At 40.4% G+C, this 20,064-nt stretch overlaps 2 protein-coding genes across 2 annotated transcripts in view; both read left to right on the forward strand.

Annotated features, from left to right (window-relative positions):
• The window catches only part of LOC148897547 (uncharacterized), a 33,457-nt gene extending 30,518 nt beyond the window's left edge, over positions 1 to 2,939 (forward strand). The window contains 9 exon segments of the mRNA XM_088995838.1: positions 485 to 548; positions 638 to 694; positions 697 to 731; positions 839 to 967; positions 1,037 to 1,151; positions 1,230 to 1,367; positions 1,456 to 1,622; positions 2,462 to 2,544; positions 2,625 to 2,939. Coding sequence (XP_088851964.1) covers positions 485 to 548; positions 638 to 694; positions 697 to 731; positions 839 to 967; positions 1,037 to 1,151; positions 1,230 to 1,367; positions 1,456 to 1,622; positions 2,462 to 2,544; positions 2,625 to 2,820 — 984 coding nt within the window. The 3' untranslated portion in view covers positions 2,821 to 2,939.
• A 1,404-nt stretch (positions 2,940 to 4,343) lies between these two features.
• Positions 4,344 to 19,367, forward strand: cnot4a (CCR4-NOT transcription complex, subunit 4a). The gene is given in 14 exon segments (XM_088995859.1): positions 4,344 to 4,569; positions 6,233 to 6,467; positions 9,494 to 9,691; positions 9,788 to 9,874; positions 12,028 to 12,129; positions 13,318 to 13,443; positions 13,529 to 13,653; positions 13,749 to 13,955; positions 14,723 to 14,780; positions 14,890 to 15,142; positions 16,081 to 16,560; positions 17,556 to 17,783; positions 18,982 to 19,205; positions 19,207 to 19,367. Coding segments are annotated over 13 exon segments (2,388 nt in total). The 5' UTR covers positions 4,344 to 4,569; positions 6,233 to 6,293; the 3' UTR covers positions 19,333 to 19,367.
• Positions 19,368 to 20,064: the final 697 nt, after the last annotated feature.

Raw genomic sequence — 20,064 nt, forward strand, 5'->3', positions numbered from 1 at the left:
TAAATAGATAAATATCTAGAGAAATAAATACATAAATATATGGATAAGTAGATGAATAAATATATTGATAAAAATAAATAGATGCATTTATAAATAAATAGATACATAAATATAAATAAATACAGAAATAGATCGATGAAGAAATAAATACATAAATAGATAAATACTTAAATAAAAAATAGATGAATACTTAAATAAACAAACAAATAAATACATAGATAAATGAATAATAAATTCTCACTGGACACCTCCTAAAATGTAACAAAAAATGGTTACACTTATCAATTCTTTACCTTTGAAAATCTAATGAATTTGCCTGTCACTAAAGGTCATCGGCAAAGATTAATTAACAAAACTAATGGCTATTTATTTATTTTATTTTATTATATTTTTATATATTATTTCTATTATTTTTTATTTTATTTTATTTTATATAAATACATATACGTATTTTATTATTTTAACTCTTGTTGTCACTCTTGAGTTTGGACAGACCAACCCAGGAAGTGTTTGCCAATCATACGGCGGCGTCGGACGAAATATCGCAGGTTGCGTAGATCTAATTTCATTTTAATCGTCTTTTTCTGCTGAATTCCGATGAAATCATTTTTTGCAGTGTGATTGCTTTTTTTTGAAGATTGTTTGAGCCGCCTGGGCCATCGGCCGATGTTCATCTCAGCCGTTGGAGCTGATTCTACAGCGATGCCGTGTTCAACCATTGCAAACATATGGTAGGTCGCTATCATCTGGTGCAAAATGATTGTCAAGACATTTATTTTTGCTTCTTCAAGTTACATGAGTTTATGGCCAATAAATGATATGCACTCTTTGCCCTCAGGACACCAGCAACGTGATGAGATTGGAAAATCAAAGCACAGCGGCTTACTGTGCCGTTATCACTGAAAATGGAGAACTCAGTCTTGGATTGGGCGACATGGACATTCATCAGCAGATAACAGAAGAATATGTACGATCTTCTGATTGTTCCCTGAAATGAAAATATTGTCATCTATCATCTTATGATCTTCCTGTGGAGGTATCACAATTTGAAAAGCAGCTTTTGTCGTCATCTCTGGTGTGTCTTGATGGCAACCTCCCGACCTCCACCATCAGATACGTTTGCTCCGTTGCCAAACATCATGACATCAACGGTAGATCTGATCTGAAAAAAAAAAAAATGTCTACAGTGGATTTTGCAGCTTTTATTCACTGGTAACGTCATCTTGCAGTCTGGTACGAGCCGACGGATTGGGAAAAAGCTTGTAAGCCCTTCCTATCGGACGCCTGGAAGTCGCTGTCTTACGCCTCGCCCAACTTGGCGGAGTTGTGCGCCATGAATAAAACACTAGGCCTCCAAACACCCCAAGGTAATAAAAAAAAAAAAAACATCTTAAGATTTTGTTTGCATTCATGTCCAAGTGAGCATGTAAATTGGGGGTTTGGGTGCGCTATCAGTGCTCCCAAACACCCTGGAACAGGTACTGGATCTGGTCGTGGACCTCTCACGCCCTCTTCTGGAGCATCTCCACTGCCTGGTGGTGACCCTGGGCAAGAACGGAGTGTTGGTATGCGGCGATCACTACGCGGGCTCTGTCAACTTGAAGCCCAGAAAACAGAAGAAGGCAAGAAATTGAACGGATTTTTGAACACAACACACCAACGTATGGATGGATCAAAGATAATACAGTAATCCCCCGTTTATCGCTGTTAATGGGGACCCGAATCCACCGCGATAGGTGAAAATCAGCAAAGTAGGGTTTTTGTCATTGTCGGTCAAATTCCAGGACCCACATAATATTGAGTTTTAGGACTACATAAACATTCAATACACCGTAAGAAACCATAGACTCTCTTCTTTCGTCAGAAACAAAAGAGTTAATTACCAAGTTATGTGGGTCTGGAGTTATCTGAGCTTGAAATGAGGATGGCTGTCCAAAATACAATGCGATACATATATATTGGGTTATATAGCGCTTTAACAAAAAAAAAAAAAAAAAAAACACAACTGCTGAAGCTGTAACAAAGTGCTAAAATGGAAAAAAACAAAATTCTGCCCCCTCGTGGAAGGGAAGAAACATTGCTTTACAATATTATTATTATTATGTGTAACATTTATAAATGAACTGTACAGTAAACAGTTTTGTATACATTACAGGTACAGTTATACAGTAATAAAAATTGATAATATGAAATATAAAATGATAAAAACAACACTAAAATTTATGATATATATAAATGAACTGTAAACAGTTTGATATATAATAATATTCAATAGAAAACATTGCTTAAAAACAACAGATTGACATCGTATCCTATCCTGTCGTTTAGACGTCACATCGGCCATTTTGAATGGATTTCGACTTACGACCGTTTGACTTACGACCGTTTTGTCGGAACGGAACGGAACCCAGTCGTAACTCGGATGTTACCTGTATCTGACCTTGACTGTCTATATTTCCAGACGACAAAACTGTGCGCTGTCCACTACCCAGCGCTGAGCGTCGCAGCGCACGAAACAATGAACGTCTCCGGAGCAGGAGATAGGTAAAAAAAATAATGTTAATTTCTGATATTAATACAAAATGTACCACAAAATACGCAAGTGATTATTTTCTCGCGAGCAGTCTAGCGGGCGCCTTGATGGCCGGCATCATCCAGGGCCGAGACACGGACACGTGCGTTCGGATGGGTCTGCTAGCGGCACGCCTATCCCTCGCATCACCGCATCCTATTGCCCCCGTCCTGACTCCGCATTCGGTAGAACCCGGTCGTGTTGAAAATCACAGCTGGCCCAAACCGTCATTCATGTGGATAGACTGAATGAATTTGGATTTGGTCCAGTTTGTCCATTTACACACTTTGACAGGCTGTATATTTTACAGGTTAATTTCTTTGGGGGTTTTCATACGAAAAGACAGAATAAAATGTTAGCAAAACGCTGACAGGTGTCATTGATTTTGTGACATATTGTATATGTGCATAACAGAATTGGGCATGCAAAATTAATCATGTACTGTCATAATAATATCAAAATGATCAGAGTTTAACACATACTGTATGTGGGCAGAGTATGTGATGCTTTTTTGAATTCAAAAGTCAACAGGCTTTTAATAATAATAATAATAATAATAATAATAATAATAATAATAATAAGTTAAGTCAAAGTCAGCTTTATTGTCAAATATGCTAATATGCATGACATACAGCACAGATTAAATTACTGTCCTCTCGGACCCAGCATGCAAGGCACTTATAATGACTTTAATAATAATAATAATAATAACAATAATAATCATCATCATCATCCTCATCATCATAATTAATACATTTCATTTTAAGCGCCTTTTGGGATATGAAGTTTCATACATCCTTGTAAAATAATTTTGCTCAAATATAATTGTGTATTAATATGAATAATGTTAAAAATTAATAATGTTTGTTAGTTTGAAGGCACTTTCAGAGTGCATCTGAATGCATCACTCAACTACCCTGTGCTTCCTTGTACGTCACTTCCTTATATGTCACGTCTTCCTCATTGTCTCATTGAGACCGACGCATTAATATTGTTGTTGTTTTATTTTTGCGAAAATGCTGACATATTTGGTTAAGATCTCCTGAATAGTATGATTTTAAAGCAAGCGGAGGATAGTTTGAAAAGTTAGTGTGCCCTGTGTTTGCCCAAAGACAGCTGGGATAGGTGCCAACACGCCCCGTGGCAGAAAGATAGAGATTTTTATGTACAGATGTTAATGTTGATGTTAATAATTGGTGAAAATAAAAGATTGTTTTTATAGAATTTTACACATGACCTGCTCTATTATTAAGTTTTTATCCGGTTTGTGCGATGAAATAGTTAAAAAGTTGGTTTCTAGACTTTGAACTGATTAAGATTTTTTACATTGATTTTAATGGAAAGTGCTGTTTCGGTTTTTGAACAAATCGGTTTTTGAACAGGTTTCTGAAAAGGATTATGGTCAAAAACCGAGGTATCACTGTAAATATTTTCGTCTGAATTAAACATTTAAAATCTGCAACATAAACATTCGAATACTGTACTGCATGCACATTTTCAGCATGCGAACTACTTTTGAAATGACCAAGTCAAAACAAATCTACCTATTATACTTATTGAGAAATATATTGAGGATTTTTGCAACTTATGTTGATGTATATCCGCATATGTTGCAATCACAACATAATTAGTATGTCCATCGCGATCGGCGAATTGACCCCCCTCATCTGTACTGTATTCCAAAACTACATCTCCCATAATGCATCGCTGCCTCCGCGCAGACTCCGTAGCGTCGAACACTCGTCTACTCCCTCCTCCCTATTTTAATGCTAGCTAAGATGGTGGTTTAAGTGTAAATTGTCTCCTCAATTCTAAGAAAAGACAGGGCGAAGAAAAAAATACCTTAGCTTTTTTTAATTAAAACGGAACAACACATCCACGGCTACCCCAAAGGGAACGCTTCGAGATATTTTGACATTTCACACACATTGGCTGGCAGTCCCCGCCCAATTCGGTGTGACTCTTGGAGTGGAATCCTAAGCTAAATACGGGACAGGGTAAGTAACGCTAACGTAAAACAACTTGCTAAGACGGGCTAACTCGCCTTCGCGGTCCTTCAAAATCACCTCATTTGTCAGTTTCTTGACTGGCCGAGCGGCCGTCGACTTCCATCGAGTCCGCCCGACCCTCGCCGTGGTATCCCCGAGCTGGTGAGAGCGCTGTCAGACGTTTTAATCGCGACCAAGTTGCGCCCCAGCTCCCTCGTTAGCATTCGTAGGCCGCGTCCGTAAGCCCCCGATGTTAGCATCGGAGGCTAGCCGACGCTAAGCGTTTATCTACAAGCGAGCTGTCAGTATGTACCGAGGGAGAAAACGTCACGTTGTGTCACTGTCAACCGTTTTTTAAAGTAGTTAGTATCGGTGTCGTGTTGAAAACTCTGCTTGAACATGTACGAGTGGAAATGTGAAGAACATCCGCCACCCACCCTGTGGACGCCTTTACCCCTCTCTTTGCCTTCTTATATAAAAGAAGCAGCTTCCTTTTATGCCATGCTAATGTTAGCTTCTCCTTCGCGGTGGTCAAATAACATCTGTCAAAAGGTACGACTCCGAAGATCGGACACACTTTTCATTGTACCGTACAGCGAGTAGACAATGGCCTGTCAACTGCATTGCCAACAGAGCACACAGCATTTAAGATGCTGCTGTTTATTCCCCCCCACCCCCTAATTCGTTATGCTTTGGCTTCTTTCATGAAATCTGGATCGGGCTCTCGAGTACTGGCAACTGTTGTCACATACTAAGTAGAGCATGACTGCTAACAACACGTTATTTATACACAATCACTGCCTATGAGTACGAGGTGTTAAGTAGCACCGGGTCGGTGTACATATGTCTCATATTTATGTATATTTTTTTTGGGGTGGTCACCGATTAGAATACGTGTTGAGGTTGCAGTCAAAACATATGCGAGTTGATTAGCTGGTTCTTCATTTGGTGTGAATTTTACTCTAAATTGTTGAACTCTGCTTACATTTCTGAGATTCGAGGTACGAAACTTTGTTCCTGTGTGATATTGTTCCTTCCTCCACCTCCGTATGCCACCCTGCCCGTCTCAGCACGATGGGGAACAGGGCTTTCAGCTGCTCCGCCCCCAAACTCTGGAACTCACTTCCTCCCAACATTTTGTAACATCGATTCTCTTCCCACCTTCAAATCCCATCTCAAAACCCACCTATTTAAAATCGCATTTTCTGTGTAGCTCTTTCTCTTCTTTCTATTTATAACTGTATTTTATGTATTGTATTTTATTTATTTTTGTACCTATGCTTGTCTGCGACTGTAAAGTGTCGTTGAGAGCTTTGAAAGCCGCTTAAAATGAAATGTATTATTATTATTATTATTATAAAGATTGCCAATTCAGATGGGTTTTTTTTTTGGGATGTGTGGTCAAAACCCTTATTTTACCACATTCCAGTGTCCTCGATTCCATTGATTTGCAACCATAAGGATGCGCCTGATGGCTTTATTGCTCAAGCTCGTGACTATCAGGGCTACACCTGCGATAGAACAGAAAGCTGTCTTTAGTCTTGAAACCAAGCATGCATTTCGGAAGCATGTTGATTAAAGTTTCCAGGATCAGTATTTGACATCACTACACACTACGTCTTTCTTGACCTCCAATCTTCGTCCACTTCTTTTTTATTTCTCCCCCAACCAGCTCTGTGCTCCGTGTCCTCTTCAACGCTCAGCCCCGCCTTGCCACGCCCCCCCGCCGTAGGATGTCCCATAGCCCTGAAATGAAGGACGACCCCATGGAGTGCCCCCTGTGCATGGAACCGCTGGAGATCGACGACGTGAACTTTTTCCCCTGCACCTGCGGCTACCAGATCTGCCGCTTCTGTTGGCACCGCATCCGCACAGACGAAAATGGCCTTTGCCCGGCCTGCAGAAAGGTGAGAGACTGACTCTGAGGATTTTCGCGGGAGTCTCTGTGAAGTTAGAAATTTTTCCGTCAGGATTTGGTCAAACTAATTTGGGAATTTAGTCAATTAGAGGTTGACTCTCAGAAGGGAACTGTAATATATTTTGCATGATCCGGATTTAAAGGACAACCAACACCATTTTTTTTTGTTTCCTAACTGACATCAGAAAAACGTTTTATAGCATCTAAAATACCCAAAACATGCAGGCTGATATTTTTAGTCAAATGCAAAACACCAATAAAAATGAGTTAAGGTGTCCCAAAACTACTACAAATTGACCTCGAAAATGGCGAGTTTCACTAGGTCCCGCCCTCTTGTTCGTGACATCACGCCATGACGTCTTGTCTTACTCTAGAATCAAAACAATGGCTTCAGATTCGGAGATGCTTTCTTGTTACTCATCCAGTTATGAATATGATTCAAATAGTTCTGAAGAGGAAAGCATACATGTTTGCAATCAATTAAAGAAGTCCTTCCGTATCATTTTGAGGCGTCTGGATTCCAATGTAGTTCCCAGAAAATGCACAAGATGGCGCACAAGCTCCGTTGGAAATGAGCTGATTTGTCTTCTGGGAATTTGTGTCAACTAGTATCAAATAGTAGTCTTGGTGCAACACACGATTCACTATCGCCTTTATTTATGTGTTGTCCTTCTAATTTCGGAGCAACACAAAGTTTTCAGACCAAACAAAGTACCCAAAATGCATTGTGTGTAACTTTCTGGCTCAGGGGCGTTCCTGACGTGACGCCGCGAGTCTCAAAACGTAAAATATAGCTATATGCCGTGGAATCTTTGTAAAATACGCTCAGTAGAAGTCATTTGAAGTGATTTTACAAATTATGGACACAACTTGTCCGGAGGTGTCGGTTGTCCTTTAATGCAGAGGTCCCCAAGCCCCGGGCCGCGGACCGGTACCGGTCCGTGTATCATTTGGTACCGGGCCGCACAGAAAGAATAAATACTTTACATCAAAGGAAAAATTACCAGATTACATCCGTCTATGACTTACTCTTGACGCATGTCAAAACGCTTGTCTAGGTCATGTGATACATACCGCTAAAATTAGCCTAAAGCAAAAAAACAGTTTCCATGCCTGTCATATCATTTTATTTTGTTCTATATATCCGCCGGTCCGTGAAAATATTGTCTGACATTAAAACGGTACGTGGCGCAAAATAGGTTGGGGACCACTGCTTTAATGCATATGCAAATGAAGATGAAAAGCACATCGCATTAATTTTTTGGAAATATTTAAATCAGTAGTATAAAGGGAATGTTATTTGTGATGAAATGATGGATTGGATTGTTCCATATGATGTTAAAAAAAAACCTTTTTAAAGTTACTTGGAAATGAAGGTACTAATATCATTTTGCATCTGTAATGTCAATTTAATTCTCGGCGTGGAAAGACTTTCAACATTTTACTCCTGAGCATACAGGGACATATTCTTTCATTCTCACAAAAGCCTATTTTAATGTATTTTTTCACACTTCTGTGTTGCGCAATTTTTAAAGCACACTGATTCTCTCGTGCAGATTGATTGACACACCCACCACGCATAAACCTGGAATTCAATAAATTATAAAATTGACTTGCATAAATTATACCGACGTGCTCAGACCTCACTTTACAAGCTTACTTTGAAGGAAGCCTGTGTATTTGCATTTTTTTATTTAATAAGTTGCCGTGCCTCGCGTGGAATTCCGTTACCTCCAACCTCAGTACTTTTCAGGATGTCATATTGTTCAACCATGTTGCGTCATCAAAGAAAGCGAATCATAAAAAAATTATCATTTGTTTTATATATATACAGTAAAGTCTCGTTATATCGATATTCAAGGGAGTCCGAAAAAATATCGATATAACCGGGACTATCGATATATCCGATATCGATATAACGAGACTTTACTGTATATATATATATATATATATATATATATATATATATATATATATATATATAAGCATTTATTTTTTAAGAATATTTATTTTATATATTTAAGTATTTTAAAAGTATTTTTGGAAGTATTTTTTTATTTGTGTGTATTTTGTTTTGTGTATTATTATACACAAAACAAAATACACACAAATATACACACAATTATTATTATTATTATTTGTGTATTATTTTTTATTGTTTAATTTTATTTGTAGTGTTAGTATTTTTATTATAATATTATTTATTATGACTATTAATTGGTTGTTTTTATTATTATTATTTTATGATTATTATTGTTATTGTTATTATTATTGTTATGATGATGATGATGATTATTATTATTATTAAGGATTTATTTATTGATAAATGTATTATGTATTACAATGTTTTTTTATTACAATAATTTTTATGCGGCACTACTAAATTTTGGTTTTTCTGTGTCTGGAAAAAAAGTACCGTATTTTCTGGAGTATAAGGAGCACCTTCAATGAATGATATTTTTTAAAACGTTTTCCTTACATAAGGCATTATGAGGCGCATGGTCAGCTTTTGAAAGAAAAAAACATCTTTTAGGTGCGCCTTATCGTGCAGAAAATACGGTCATTTCATTTGTTGCTCAGTGCTTTTTGGAGTCCCGGAAGGGAGTGTGAAAAGTTGTTTGATATTGTCAAAACAATAAATAAAGATATAATGATTACCGCCATATGCATGTGGAAAAAAAAAAAACACAAAATGTCAACATATTGCGCAATTGTTGAGGTTCCACCGTATGTCGAACGTGTTCATTTCAATATGTAAACAAATAGCGGACTGGACTTTGGTTGACTTGCCGCTGAAACACACATTTTTTTTTTTTTCTTCTAAGATTACGAACGCCATGTAATGAATCAAAGTTACTACGAGTGTACTTCCTCCTGTTTTTTTTAATTGCTTTAATTATGTCATTTATGGTCGATGCAATTATTTACAGTCAGACTGTCTTTTATCCTGCGTCTGCGTTCCTTTTGTAGTGCTTTTCAGTCTATTTATTTATTGACCTATTTATTTATTTGCAGCCATATCCAGAGGACCCCGCCGTGTACAAGCCTCTGTCACAGGAAGAAATCCAAAGGATAAAGAACGAAAAGAAACAGAAACAGAATGAGAAAAAGCAGAAGGTGACAGAGAACCGCAAACACTTGGCGAGCGTCCGGGTGGTCCAGAGAAACTTGGTTTTCGTGGTGGGACTCTCGCAGCGTCTCGCCGATCCGGAGGTGAGATGTCACGTTTGATGACATTTTATTATGGTGAAATAATTATGCTTGAAAAGAGCTCATGGGATTTTTTTTTTTTTTTTGTGGCACCCGCAGGTCCTAAAACGACCAGAGTATTTTGGGAGGTTTGGGAAGATCCATAAAGTGGTCATCAACAATAGTACATCTTATGCTGGCTCACAGGTGAGTTCACAGATGTTGTACCAAATTACAGTGATACCTCCGCATACGAACGCTTTAGCTCACAAACATTTCGCCTTACGAACATTAAATTCGTGAGCATATAGTCTTGGCTGATGAACTAGTTTTCAGCCGCTGTGGCTGGTGGACTAGTTATACATACAGTAAAGTCTCGTTATATCGATATTCAAGGGAGTCCGAAAAAATATCGATATAACCGGGACTATCGATATATCCAACCCTGTTTGCATGTAATTTTCTCCGTGCGTGCATAGAAATAGTATCGATATAACCGGGACTATCGATATATCCGATATCGATATAACGAGACTTTACTGTAGCTCTTTTTTCAGAGGAAACAAGAGAGTTTAAGGTATCTACCACTAGATTATTGAATGTTTACGTAGTCCTAAAACTCAATATTCTGTGGGTCCAGGAATTCAAGTGACAATGACAAAAACCCCGGCACTGGAGTGTCTGGCAGTGAATGAGTTAAATATAATATCGGTAATTTAAATATAATAAATATTTACATTGTTTATTCTTAATGTCACAATAATTACCTAATCAATCAAAAGAAGCCTAAATCGAAGCCTAAATCATCTATTTTATTAATATTGTTATGATTCATCTCAACAGACTTTGAAAATGATCATTAATGGAGGAATGATTACTAAAACAATGAACAGAACAAAACAGTTTTGAAAAACATCTACTAAATTTACTATTGAGCTTTCAAATTAAATACAGTAAAGTCTCGTTATATCGATATTCAAGGGAGTCCGAAAAAATATCGATATAACCGGGACTATCGATATATCCGACCCTGTTTGCATGTACTTTTCTCCGTGCGTGCATAGAAATAGTATCGATATATCCGATATCGATATAACGAGACTTTACTGTATATATATATATATATTTAGGATTTAACTCTTTTTTTTTTTTTTCATGTGAGAAAGAAGCGAATCTACGGTTTCTTGCGCTGAATTGACTGTTTATATCGTCCTAAAACTCAATATTCTGTGGGTCCTGCAATTTGAGTGAAAATGACAAAAACCTTGGCACCGGAGTGGAGACATTTTTGCACATTGTCTGGCAGTGAATGAGTGAAAAAAAAAAAATGAACGTAAATGTTTGCTGATGACTACGAGTGTGTACATGGAGGATTGAAAAAAAATCATGTTATAAAGCCGGAATGTCCATTTGCGTACCTGTCAACTTAATACGTTTTCACCTTAATTTATACATATTTTTATCATTTATAATAATGTACGCCGTACCACGAACTTTACACAGGAACTATAATATATATATATATATATATATATATATATGTGTATATATATATGTGTATGTATATATATATATATATATATATGTATATATATATATGTGTGTGTATATATATGTGTGTGTATATATATGTATATATATGTATGTGTATATATATGTATATATATATATATATATGTGTATATATATATATATATGTATATATATATATATATGTATATATATATATATATATATATATATATATATATATATATATATATATATATATATATATATATATATATACAGTAAAGTCTCGTTATATCGATATCGGATATATCGATAGTCCCGGTTATATCGATATTTTTTCGGACTCCCTTGAATATCGATATAACGAGACTTTACTGTGTATATATATATATATATATATATATATATATATAATTTAATTGTGAACTGATGTTACAAAGACCATTTTGGCTCAAATCCAATTGATCTCAACTGCTGGTAGCCAACGACAATGTTGCCGCAGATCGTCGTACTCAGATCAACACAAACCATTTCCGCTTGTGTTAGCGTTTTCGTTATCATTTCAAATAATATAATACATGCAACTATTATATGGTAATCGTAATCATTTATAAGGGCAGCTTTTAGCCAAGGTTGACATGTATGCATTTGGATGAATGATTTGATCGAAATGAAGACGAGTGACTCTCACTCGGTTTGTCACAACTCAATTCCTTTGACATTAAGTGGGAAAAAAAACCCAACAAATAGCATTTCTATTTCGGGAATCGCAACACTACAGCAAAAACTAAACCATTGCAGCAGCTGTCTGTCTGATTTGTCTCCTCGTCTCGCCTCTGATGGTCCAGGGACCGAGTGCCAGCGCGTACGTCACCTACGTCCGCCCCGAAGACGCTCTCAGAGCGATACAGTGCGTCAACAACGTGGTGGTTGATGGCAGAACACTCAAGGTGATTTTTTTTTTTTTTTACCTCCCGATTGGCCCCGTGGCAAAGTTTTGATAGAGCATAGACAGAATAGAAGTTATAATAATAATAATATTACATTTCATTTATAAGCGCCTTTCAAAACTCACAAGGTCACAGTCACAGGATAAGTTTTTCTGTGGGTGAGCAGCGGCAGCCACACACGCTAGCGTTCACTCAACCCACAAGTAACTCAAATAGATCGAAAGCTAGCTAGCTAATCGATAGCCAATAGCTAGCTAGATAGCTATATAACTAATAGATAGCCAGCTAGATAGCTAGCTAGCTAGCCAGCCAGCCAGATAGCTAATGGATAGCAAATAGATAGCTAGCTAGGTACAGTTGAAGGGATTGCAAGGCGACTTTATTTACTGAGACATGAAAAAGGAGAGAGCGAGAAAGAGGGGGGGGAAATCATTTATATCTTTAAAAGTTTCAAGGTCAGTTGGCCGCAGAACACAAGGCCCACAATGGAAGCCAGAGATCCCAGACGTCCACTATTTAGCGGAATTTTTTTCCGGCAAAGTGATATTTTTCTATTTTCCTATAAAAGTTATTTTATATTGTATTGTATTTCCGAATACAACCGCTAAAACATTAGTTTTGAAGGGTCACATCGCAGCGCATGACTAGCTAGCTATCTAGCTGGCAATCTAATAGCTATATAGCAATCTAGCTAGCTAGCTTATAGCTATCTAGCTAGCTTCCTATCGATCAATTTGAGTTACTTCCGGATTAAGTGAACGCTGGCGCTGTGTGGCTGCCGCTGCTCACCCACAGAAAAACGTATCCTGTGACTGTAAAGGCACCTTGAGAGCTTTGAAAGGCGCTTATAAATGAAATTGATTATTATTATTATTATTATTATTGTTATTATTGTTATAATTGTTATTATTATTGTTATTATGAAAGACAACCCATTAAAATGTCTGTTAGTTTATGGTTGTTGGTGCTTGGTACGTCCAAGGTCGTGGTATTCAAATCAAGAAGACTGTTTTACTAATGTCTCGCTTAAATTTGCATATACTTTCAATAAATAGCTTAGCAGAGGGCTGCAGAGGTTAGGCGTCGGTCATGAATGGCTACGTCCCCTGCCGGCAGTAAAAGACAATATTCCTGCGTCCGAGCGAACAAGTTTATTCTTCTCATTCTCCCCCCTTGCCCTCTTTCCAGGCTTCTTTAGGCACGACAAAGTACTGCAGTTACTTCCTCAAAAGTATGCAGTGCCCAAAACCCGATTGTATGTATCTACACGAGCTAGGAGATGAAGCGGCTAGCTTTACGAAAGACGAAATGCAGGTAATGTCAACGTCCAGAGCCCGCCCCCTTCCTCTAACGCCCATTTGACATTTAATTGACTCTTTTCCCACTTGCTCGTTCCCAGGCAGGGAAACATCAAGAATATGAACAAAAACTCCTCCAAGACTTGTATAAAATGAACCCTAGCTTTTTACAACCGCCAGCGTGCGGAACGGAAAAGTCAAAGAGTAAATCGGGCTTAACACAAAGGTTGGTGTTTTTCTTTTGTTTTGAAAATCTTGTCGCCGTGCCTCATTTTTTACCCCTCCCCCCCCTCTGCACTATTATTTGTCTTTTTACACCAGACAAAACAGTAGCAATGGCAAAGAGGGGTGGCCCACGTTGTCGGGTCATAGCAAACTAGCCAACGGCCTATCAGAGGACCGCAAGTCCCCCCCCTTGCTAGACTATCTAGACCAAGAGGGTCTCGCCTCAGATGGTCTGGATGCAGATCTCGGTCCCGGCCAGTGCTCCGCCATGTCTCCTTTCTCCTCCAACTGTGACAGCAGCAGGTAGGACGAGGCTCATTCCATGAATCATTTTTTTAAAAATTATTATTATTGAGGTATTATTATTATTAAGGTTTCTTCAGCCGTCATCTGTACTTCTTTGAAGGTATCGGACGTCTCGTTTCTTATCCAAGAGGCTTCGTCAGCGAACTAAAATCTTTTGCTGGTAGTTTCAGCCCTATATATATCACAAGTGTCCAGATGTGGCGGTGCTAAACTCTGCTATGATTGGTCCCTGCTCTCAGGTTGGGGGGAGCAGAGGACTACTCCCTGCGGCTACACTGATGACTTCTATTGTCCTGACTGAGTGTGAGGTCTACGACTGGCCTGATTGCTCTGGTATCATCAGCATAACTAAGCCTATGTTGCCTAAGAAGTGTGTTGTACGAACGATCCAAATTGAACCTCACCCCACCATGGCGATTTAGTGAAGGGTTTTGCTGTTTTATGAAAATAGCATCTTCTAGTTGTGTTGATGAGGTGATACCAGAGCAAATGGGGCAATCAGGGTAGTCGTAGACCTCATACTCAGGCAGGACATTAGAAGTAATCAGATGGTTTGAAAGGGGAGTAAAAGAAGCTATTATAGAAACTACCAGCAAAAGATTTTAGCTCGCTGACGAAGCCTCTTGGATAAGAGGCGTAACGTCCGACACCTTCAAAGAAGTGCAGACGACTGCTGAAGAAACTTTTTCATCGATGGACCACTCCTGTACGACTGAGAGCTTACACAGACGTCATTATTAATGTGTGAAATTTTGCCCCCGCAGCCCCAGCGACAAACCTTCCGAGTCAATCGCTATGGTGAACGGTGATACTTTACAACAGGTAGAACCATTTCAAGACCTTTTTTTTTTTTTTTTTTTTACCTCCGTATGAACAAGTCGGACAAGAAAACAAGCACATTGTCTTTTCTCTCCTTTTTTTCCCCCTCCAGATCCCCGCAAGTGACTCCCCATCCCCTCCCCCGGGTTTAACCAAACCCACCTTGGTGGTGCCCATCAGCGTTTCGGACCTCACGGCCCGTTCACCCTTCGAGGGCGCGGCGGCCGAGTCGCAGTCGCTCTTCTCGGACAACAGCAATTTCAGACACCCCAACCCCCTCCCTACCGGTCTGCCTCCATTTCCTAGCAACCCCCGCAGCGCCGACTGGCCCATGACTCCGGAACCGCACAGCCTCTTCACATCGGGTAACTAAACCGTTTCCCTATGGCGCTGGTGTCCAACGCGAGGCCCCGGGAGCCAAATCTGGCCCACCACATCATTTGTTTTGGACCCCGCAGAAGCAGCTTAACTCATTCAATCCGTCCATCGTTATAATGATAGTTTGCTAACTAGATAACAATAAAGCTGATTTGTTCCGCATCTCGATATAGTTTAAAGTGGAAAATATTTTAACTCATTCACTGCCAGACGATGTCCAAAAATAATAATAATAATAATGAATGGAGTGGCCGGTTTCATCAGCATTAAACACTTGATGAGCAACGTAGCCTTCGTTCGCCATCTTGAGGAATGATCCCTTGTAGATGCTTTCCCTGCGATAATTTTACCTAGTTCCTCATCAATTGTCTTCTGTTTAGCTGGGTTGGTAGCTTTTTACATCAAGTGTACAGATGGCTTGTGCGGGTTATTTGTGGAGCATGATTGATGGGATATTTTAACCTTGCAGTCTACACTCTGCCTTTGAACTATCAAACTTGAAACGAGTCCAAATTTCACTGTTTTCTTTCACCCTCCCTGCTGCGTTCTTGACCAATCACGTGGCTTTCACCGAAGACAGGGGGCGGGGAATAGAGGACAAAAACAGTTGGCTGCCATTTTCTTGTTAGGAGAACAGGCTCGTTCGCCAACGACACTCATCACTCATTGTGGCGCTCCGTGTGTATCCCGAAAAATAGTTTGTATGTCAATGTAAAATTTTCATGAATATAATGTTCGTAAACAGAAAAGTTTGTAAGCCAAGGGGTTCGTACACCGAGGTATCACTGTACCATAAACCATAATTTTTGACTTCTTGACATTTCGTAATGACCCTCCACGGGAAAGTCAAATCAGGCCTGTGACAAAAATGTATTGGACATCTTCTCATGGTTTATGTTGTTGTCCCCGTTTCCTCCCACGGCAGACACGATACCGGTGTCGTCTTCCACGGACTGGCAGGCGGCTTTCGGTTTCGGCTCATCCACCAAACAGCAGGACGACGACCTCGGTTTCGACCCGTTCGACGTCACCCGCAAAGCCTTGGCCGATTTGATCGAAAAGGAGCTGTCCGTGCAAGACCCGAACCCCGCCTCTCCGGGGCCTCGCGCCCAAGGGACCAATCACGGGCCCGCCGGCTTGCCGCCCCCCAACGGCAACGCTCATCACTTCCCCGCCGGCGTGCCTCGCATCCCGCAGCTCCATCACAGAGCCGTGTACGGCTCGTGCGCTTTCCCCGCCGCTCAGCAGCAGCAGCAGCAAGCCAGACACCCCTGGATGGGAATCCCCTCGCGGAATAACCTCACACACTTGAACCACTCAGCCAGCGCTGCCTCACACAGTCATTTTCTGGACCTGAATCTGCCTCCTCAGCACAGCTCGGGTCTGGGAGGGATCCCCATCTCAGGTACTGTCTACCTGTTCCCCCAACCGCTTCGCTCGGTGACCTCTGAACTGCAGCCCGGGGCTCATTTAAAAAAAAAAAATAGTCATCAGCTAAAATTCACCAAATTGTTAATATCTTTTGCTGTTTGGGTGCAACGAGCCTGAAGACTATTGTGGTTTTTTGCGCCTGTAATGGGCATCATCTTGAAAGTCGCTTCGAAAAGAAACATTTATTATTATTATTATTATTATTATTATTATTATTATTATCGCCACTATACAATAATAATAATAATAATAATAACAATAATAATAGAAATAACAATAATATACGACCAGTCAGACTTTAGTTCGCTGACGAAGCCTCTTGGATAGGAGGCGAAACGTCCAACACCTTCAAAAAGTACAGATGACGGCTGAAGAAACCTTCTCATCAATAAAAATAATAATAATAATAATAAAAAAAATAATAATAAAATAATAATAAAAATAATAACAATAATAAAAATAAATAAAATAATAATAATAATAAAAATACATTTCATTTATAAGCGCCTTTCAAGACTCTCAAGGTCACTTTACAGTCACAGGCTACATTTTTTTTGTGGGTGAGCAGCGGCAGCCACACGCGCCAGCGTTCACTCAACCCGGAAGTAACTCAAATAGATAGAAAGCTAGCTAGCTAATAGATAACTAATAGAAATGGGGAAAAAAAAGGTTTCCAAATAAAATATATAAATATCTAAAAGCTAGCTAGTTTTCTATCCGAGTTACTTAAGCTAGTTTTCGAATCTGAGTTACTTAGCTATCTATTAGCTGTCTATTAGCTAGCTAGCTTTCTATCAGAGTTATTTCCGGGTTGAGTGAAGGCCTAGCTAGCTATCTATTAGGTAGCTATCTTTCTATCCGAGTTACTTTCGGGTTGAGTGAACATTTTTGATTATTTAATGATTGAGTTGTTGGCATAGCTAAAATAAGTTTTGATTAACCCATAACATGCGGGTTTCCCTCTTTCAGAAAACAGCGGCTCTATAGAAGGCCTAAAGGTGAAAGAATGGCAAGATGGCCTCCGAGCGCTCCTGCCCAACATCAACATCAACTTCGGGGGCCTTCCCAATTCCTCTTCTTCTTCTTCGTCCTCCTCGTCCTCAAACAGTGTTAACCACGTCGGTGGGCCGGCGGGCATTTCACACAGCCTGAGCTGGGACAGCACGGCCAGTTGGATGGACCCTGCTATCATCACAGGTGCGTTGGACGCAACATCCAAGCGCCGTGATTCAAAAGCATTTTGCACATTTTCGCATCTCTGTCGTGCGGTGTTCCGCAGGGCTCAATTTTAGGGCCTATGTTGTTCTCACTATACCTGATCCCATTGGGTTCCATCTTAAGGAAGCATGATACGGTGATACCTCGGCTTACGAACGCTTTAGCTCACGAAATTTTCAGGGGACGAACCAAACCACACGGAGCGCCACGGTGGCTGGCAAACTAGTTTTAGTCACCACCTTTCTTTGAGTGCAGACATGGTTTGTTATAGAGTGGAGTACTTTTGCTGTTGTTAAAGCGCTATATCAATCAGTATGTATTCAGAATCAGAATCCTCTTTATCGCCAAGTATGTAGAACACACTGCACTAGTATCATCATCAAAAAATTGCAAAGAGGCACTATACAGTTAGCTAGCTTTCTATCTATTTCAGTTTCTTCCGGGTTGAGTGAAGCAGAGCAGCTATCTATTAGATAGCTAGTTTGTGATCTATCTGCTTGGCTATTAGCTAGCTAGCTTTCTATCTATTTGAGTTACTTCCGGGTTGAAGAAACCAGCTAGCTGGCTTGTAATCTAGCTAGATATCTATTAGCTAGTTAGCTTATTATTTAGCTATCTATTAGCTAGATGGCTAGCTTTCTATTTGAGTTACTTCCGGGTCGAGTAAAGCCAGCTAGCTGGCTTGTTCTGGCTGGCTATCTATTAGCTAGCTTATTATCTAACTGGCTTGCTGTTAGCTAGCTAGCTAGGTTTCTATGTATTTGAGTTACTTCCGGGTTGAGTGAACACATGTGGCTGCCGCTGCTCACCCACAGAAAAAAAACTTATCCTGTGACTGTAAAGTGACCTTGAGAGTTTTGAAAGGCACTTCGAAATTAAATGTATTATTATTATTGTTCTATTTTGGGTTATTGTTTAGGGAGTTAATGGCTTGGGGGAATAAGCTGTTTAAATGTCTGCTGGATTTGGTGCGCATGGATCCGTAGCGCCTGCCTGAGGGGAGTAGCTGGAAAAGGTGGTGGCCAGGGTGCGGAGGGTCCAGTCTGATTTTCCGCGCCCTTGTTTGGATTCTTGCAGTGTGCAAGTCCTCGAGAGTGTATTGTATTGTATTGTCTTTTTTGTTCATTGTGCCGCCAATTGATATTTTTGTTTCTTTTGCTGGCGGCGATGCTTAAAGGCATCCCAGCCTCGGCAGGTCCCAGTTTAGACTGTCTCCAGGATGACAACCCCCCACATTGGCTCAAGTCCTTGCAGGCGCTCACCGAGATGGACGGTCCGGCGGTAGCGGCGGCGGCGCCCGTTCCTCAGCCCCTCCACAGCACCCTCCTGGACGGCCACATCCCCCTTCACCACAGAGCCGCCGCCTCCGCCGCCCCTCCCGGCTGGGCCCCCTACCTCCCCCGCCGCCGCCACAACCAACCCCGTCAGCCACTTCCACTCCCCCCCGCCAGGCTTCCAGACCGCCTTCAGACCCCCGGGACAGCCCACCACAGAGTTGCTACAGAGTGCCGCCGCGGACCGCCACTAAATACGAAACTACAACGACCCATTTATTCCACTCATCATCTACCCACCCTCTTTATCTCTCAAAAGCGAAACACATCATTCTGCAGATTATGAAATATGATTAACAAAGTAACAACTATCCTTAATTTTTGTTTGTTTGTGGCACAGATTAATCCATAACCTCCCGTCTGTCTCCAACCTTCACCGCTCCTGAGAACTCGATGGAAGGCTAAAAGAGGGGAAACCGGCATAGCACTGAGCGAACCCCGAAAACTGACCATCAATTCAATTCAGCTTAAGTTAAGGGTCTTGTTTTTAAACATCACTAACAAAGTGTAAACAACAAAAAAAAAAAAAAACAGTCGCAAAGCAAGCTGTGAATCCAGGATGGAAAATTGACGCTTGGCTTTATCACTTGCCGAAGGTCGTCATATTGGAGGGGTGCGAAAAAGCCCCCTTAAGTACCCCCACGCCCCCCCGTGGTGACCCACATTCCCTCTACTGGGGACGTTTTTGCTGAACCTCTGTATCAGAGGGTAGAGCAGTGCCCGATTGCAGGAGAGGGGTGGGTTCGAGAAGGGGGGGGGGTGGAGGTGGGGGGTCCGGAGGTCCCACCCCCTGTGGCAAATGGTGGCACATATCCTGAGCACGAGGGTCCTTTACTCACAGTGCCACCGTGTGGTACCTACAGTAGCTTAGCCCTAACATGGACAGCCACCAAGTCAATGGAAGGAAAATTATTAGAAAAAAGGGG

This window comes from Hippocampus bargibanti, linkage group LG05, assembly GCF_051943395.1.
Source record: "Hippocampus bargibanti isolate YZ-2025 linkage group LG05, ASM5194339v1, whole genome shotgun sequence".
Lineage (NCBI taxonomy): Eukaryota > Metazoa > Chordata > Actinopteri > Syngnathiformes > Syngnathidae > Hippocampus > Hippocampus bargibanti.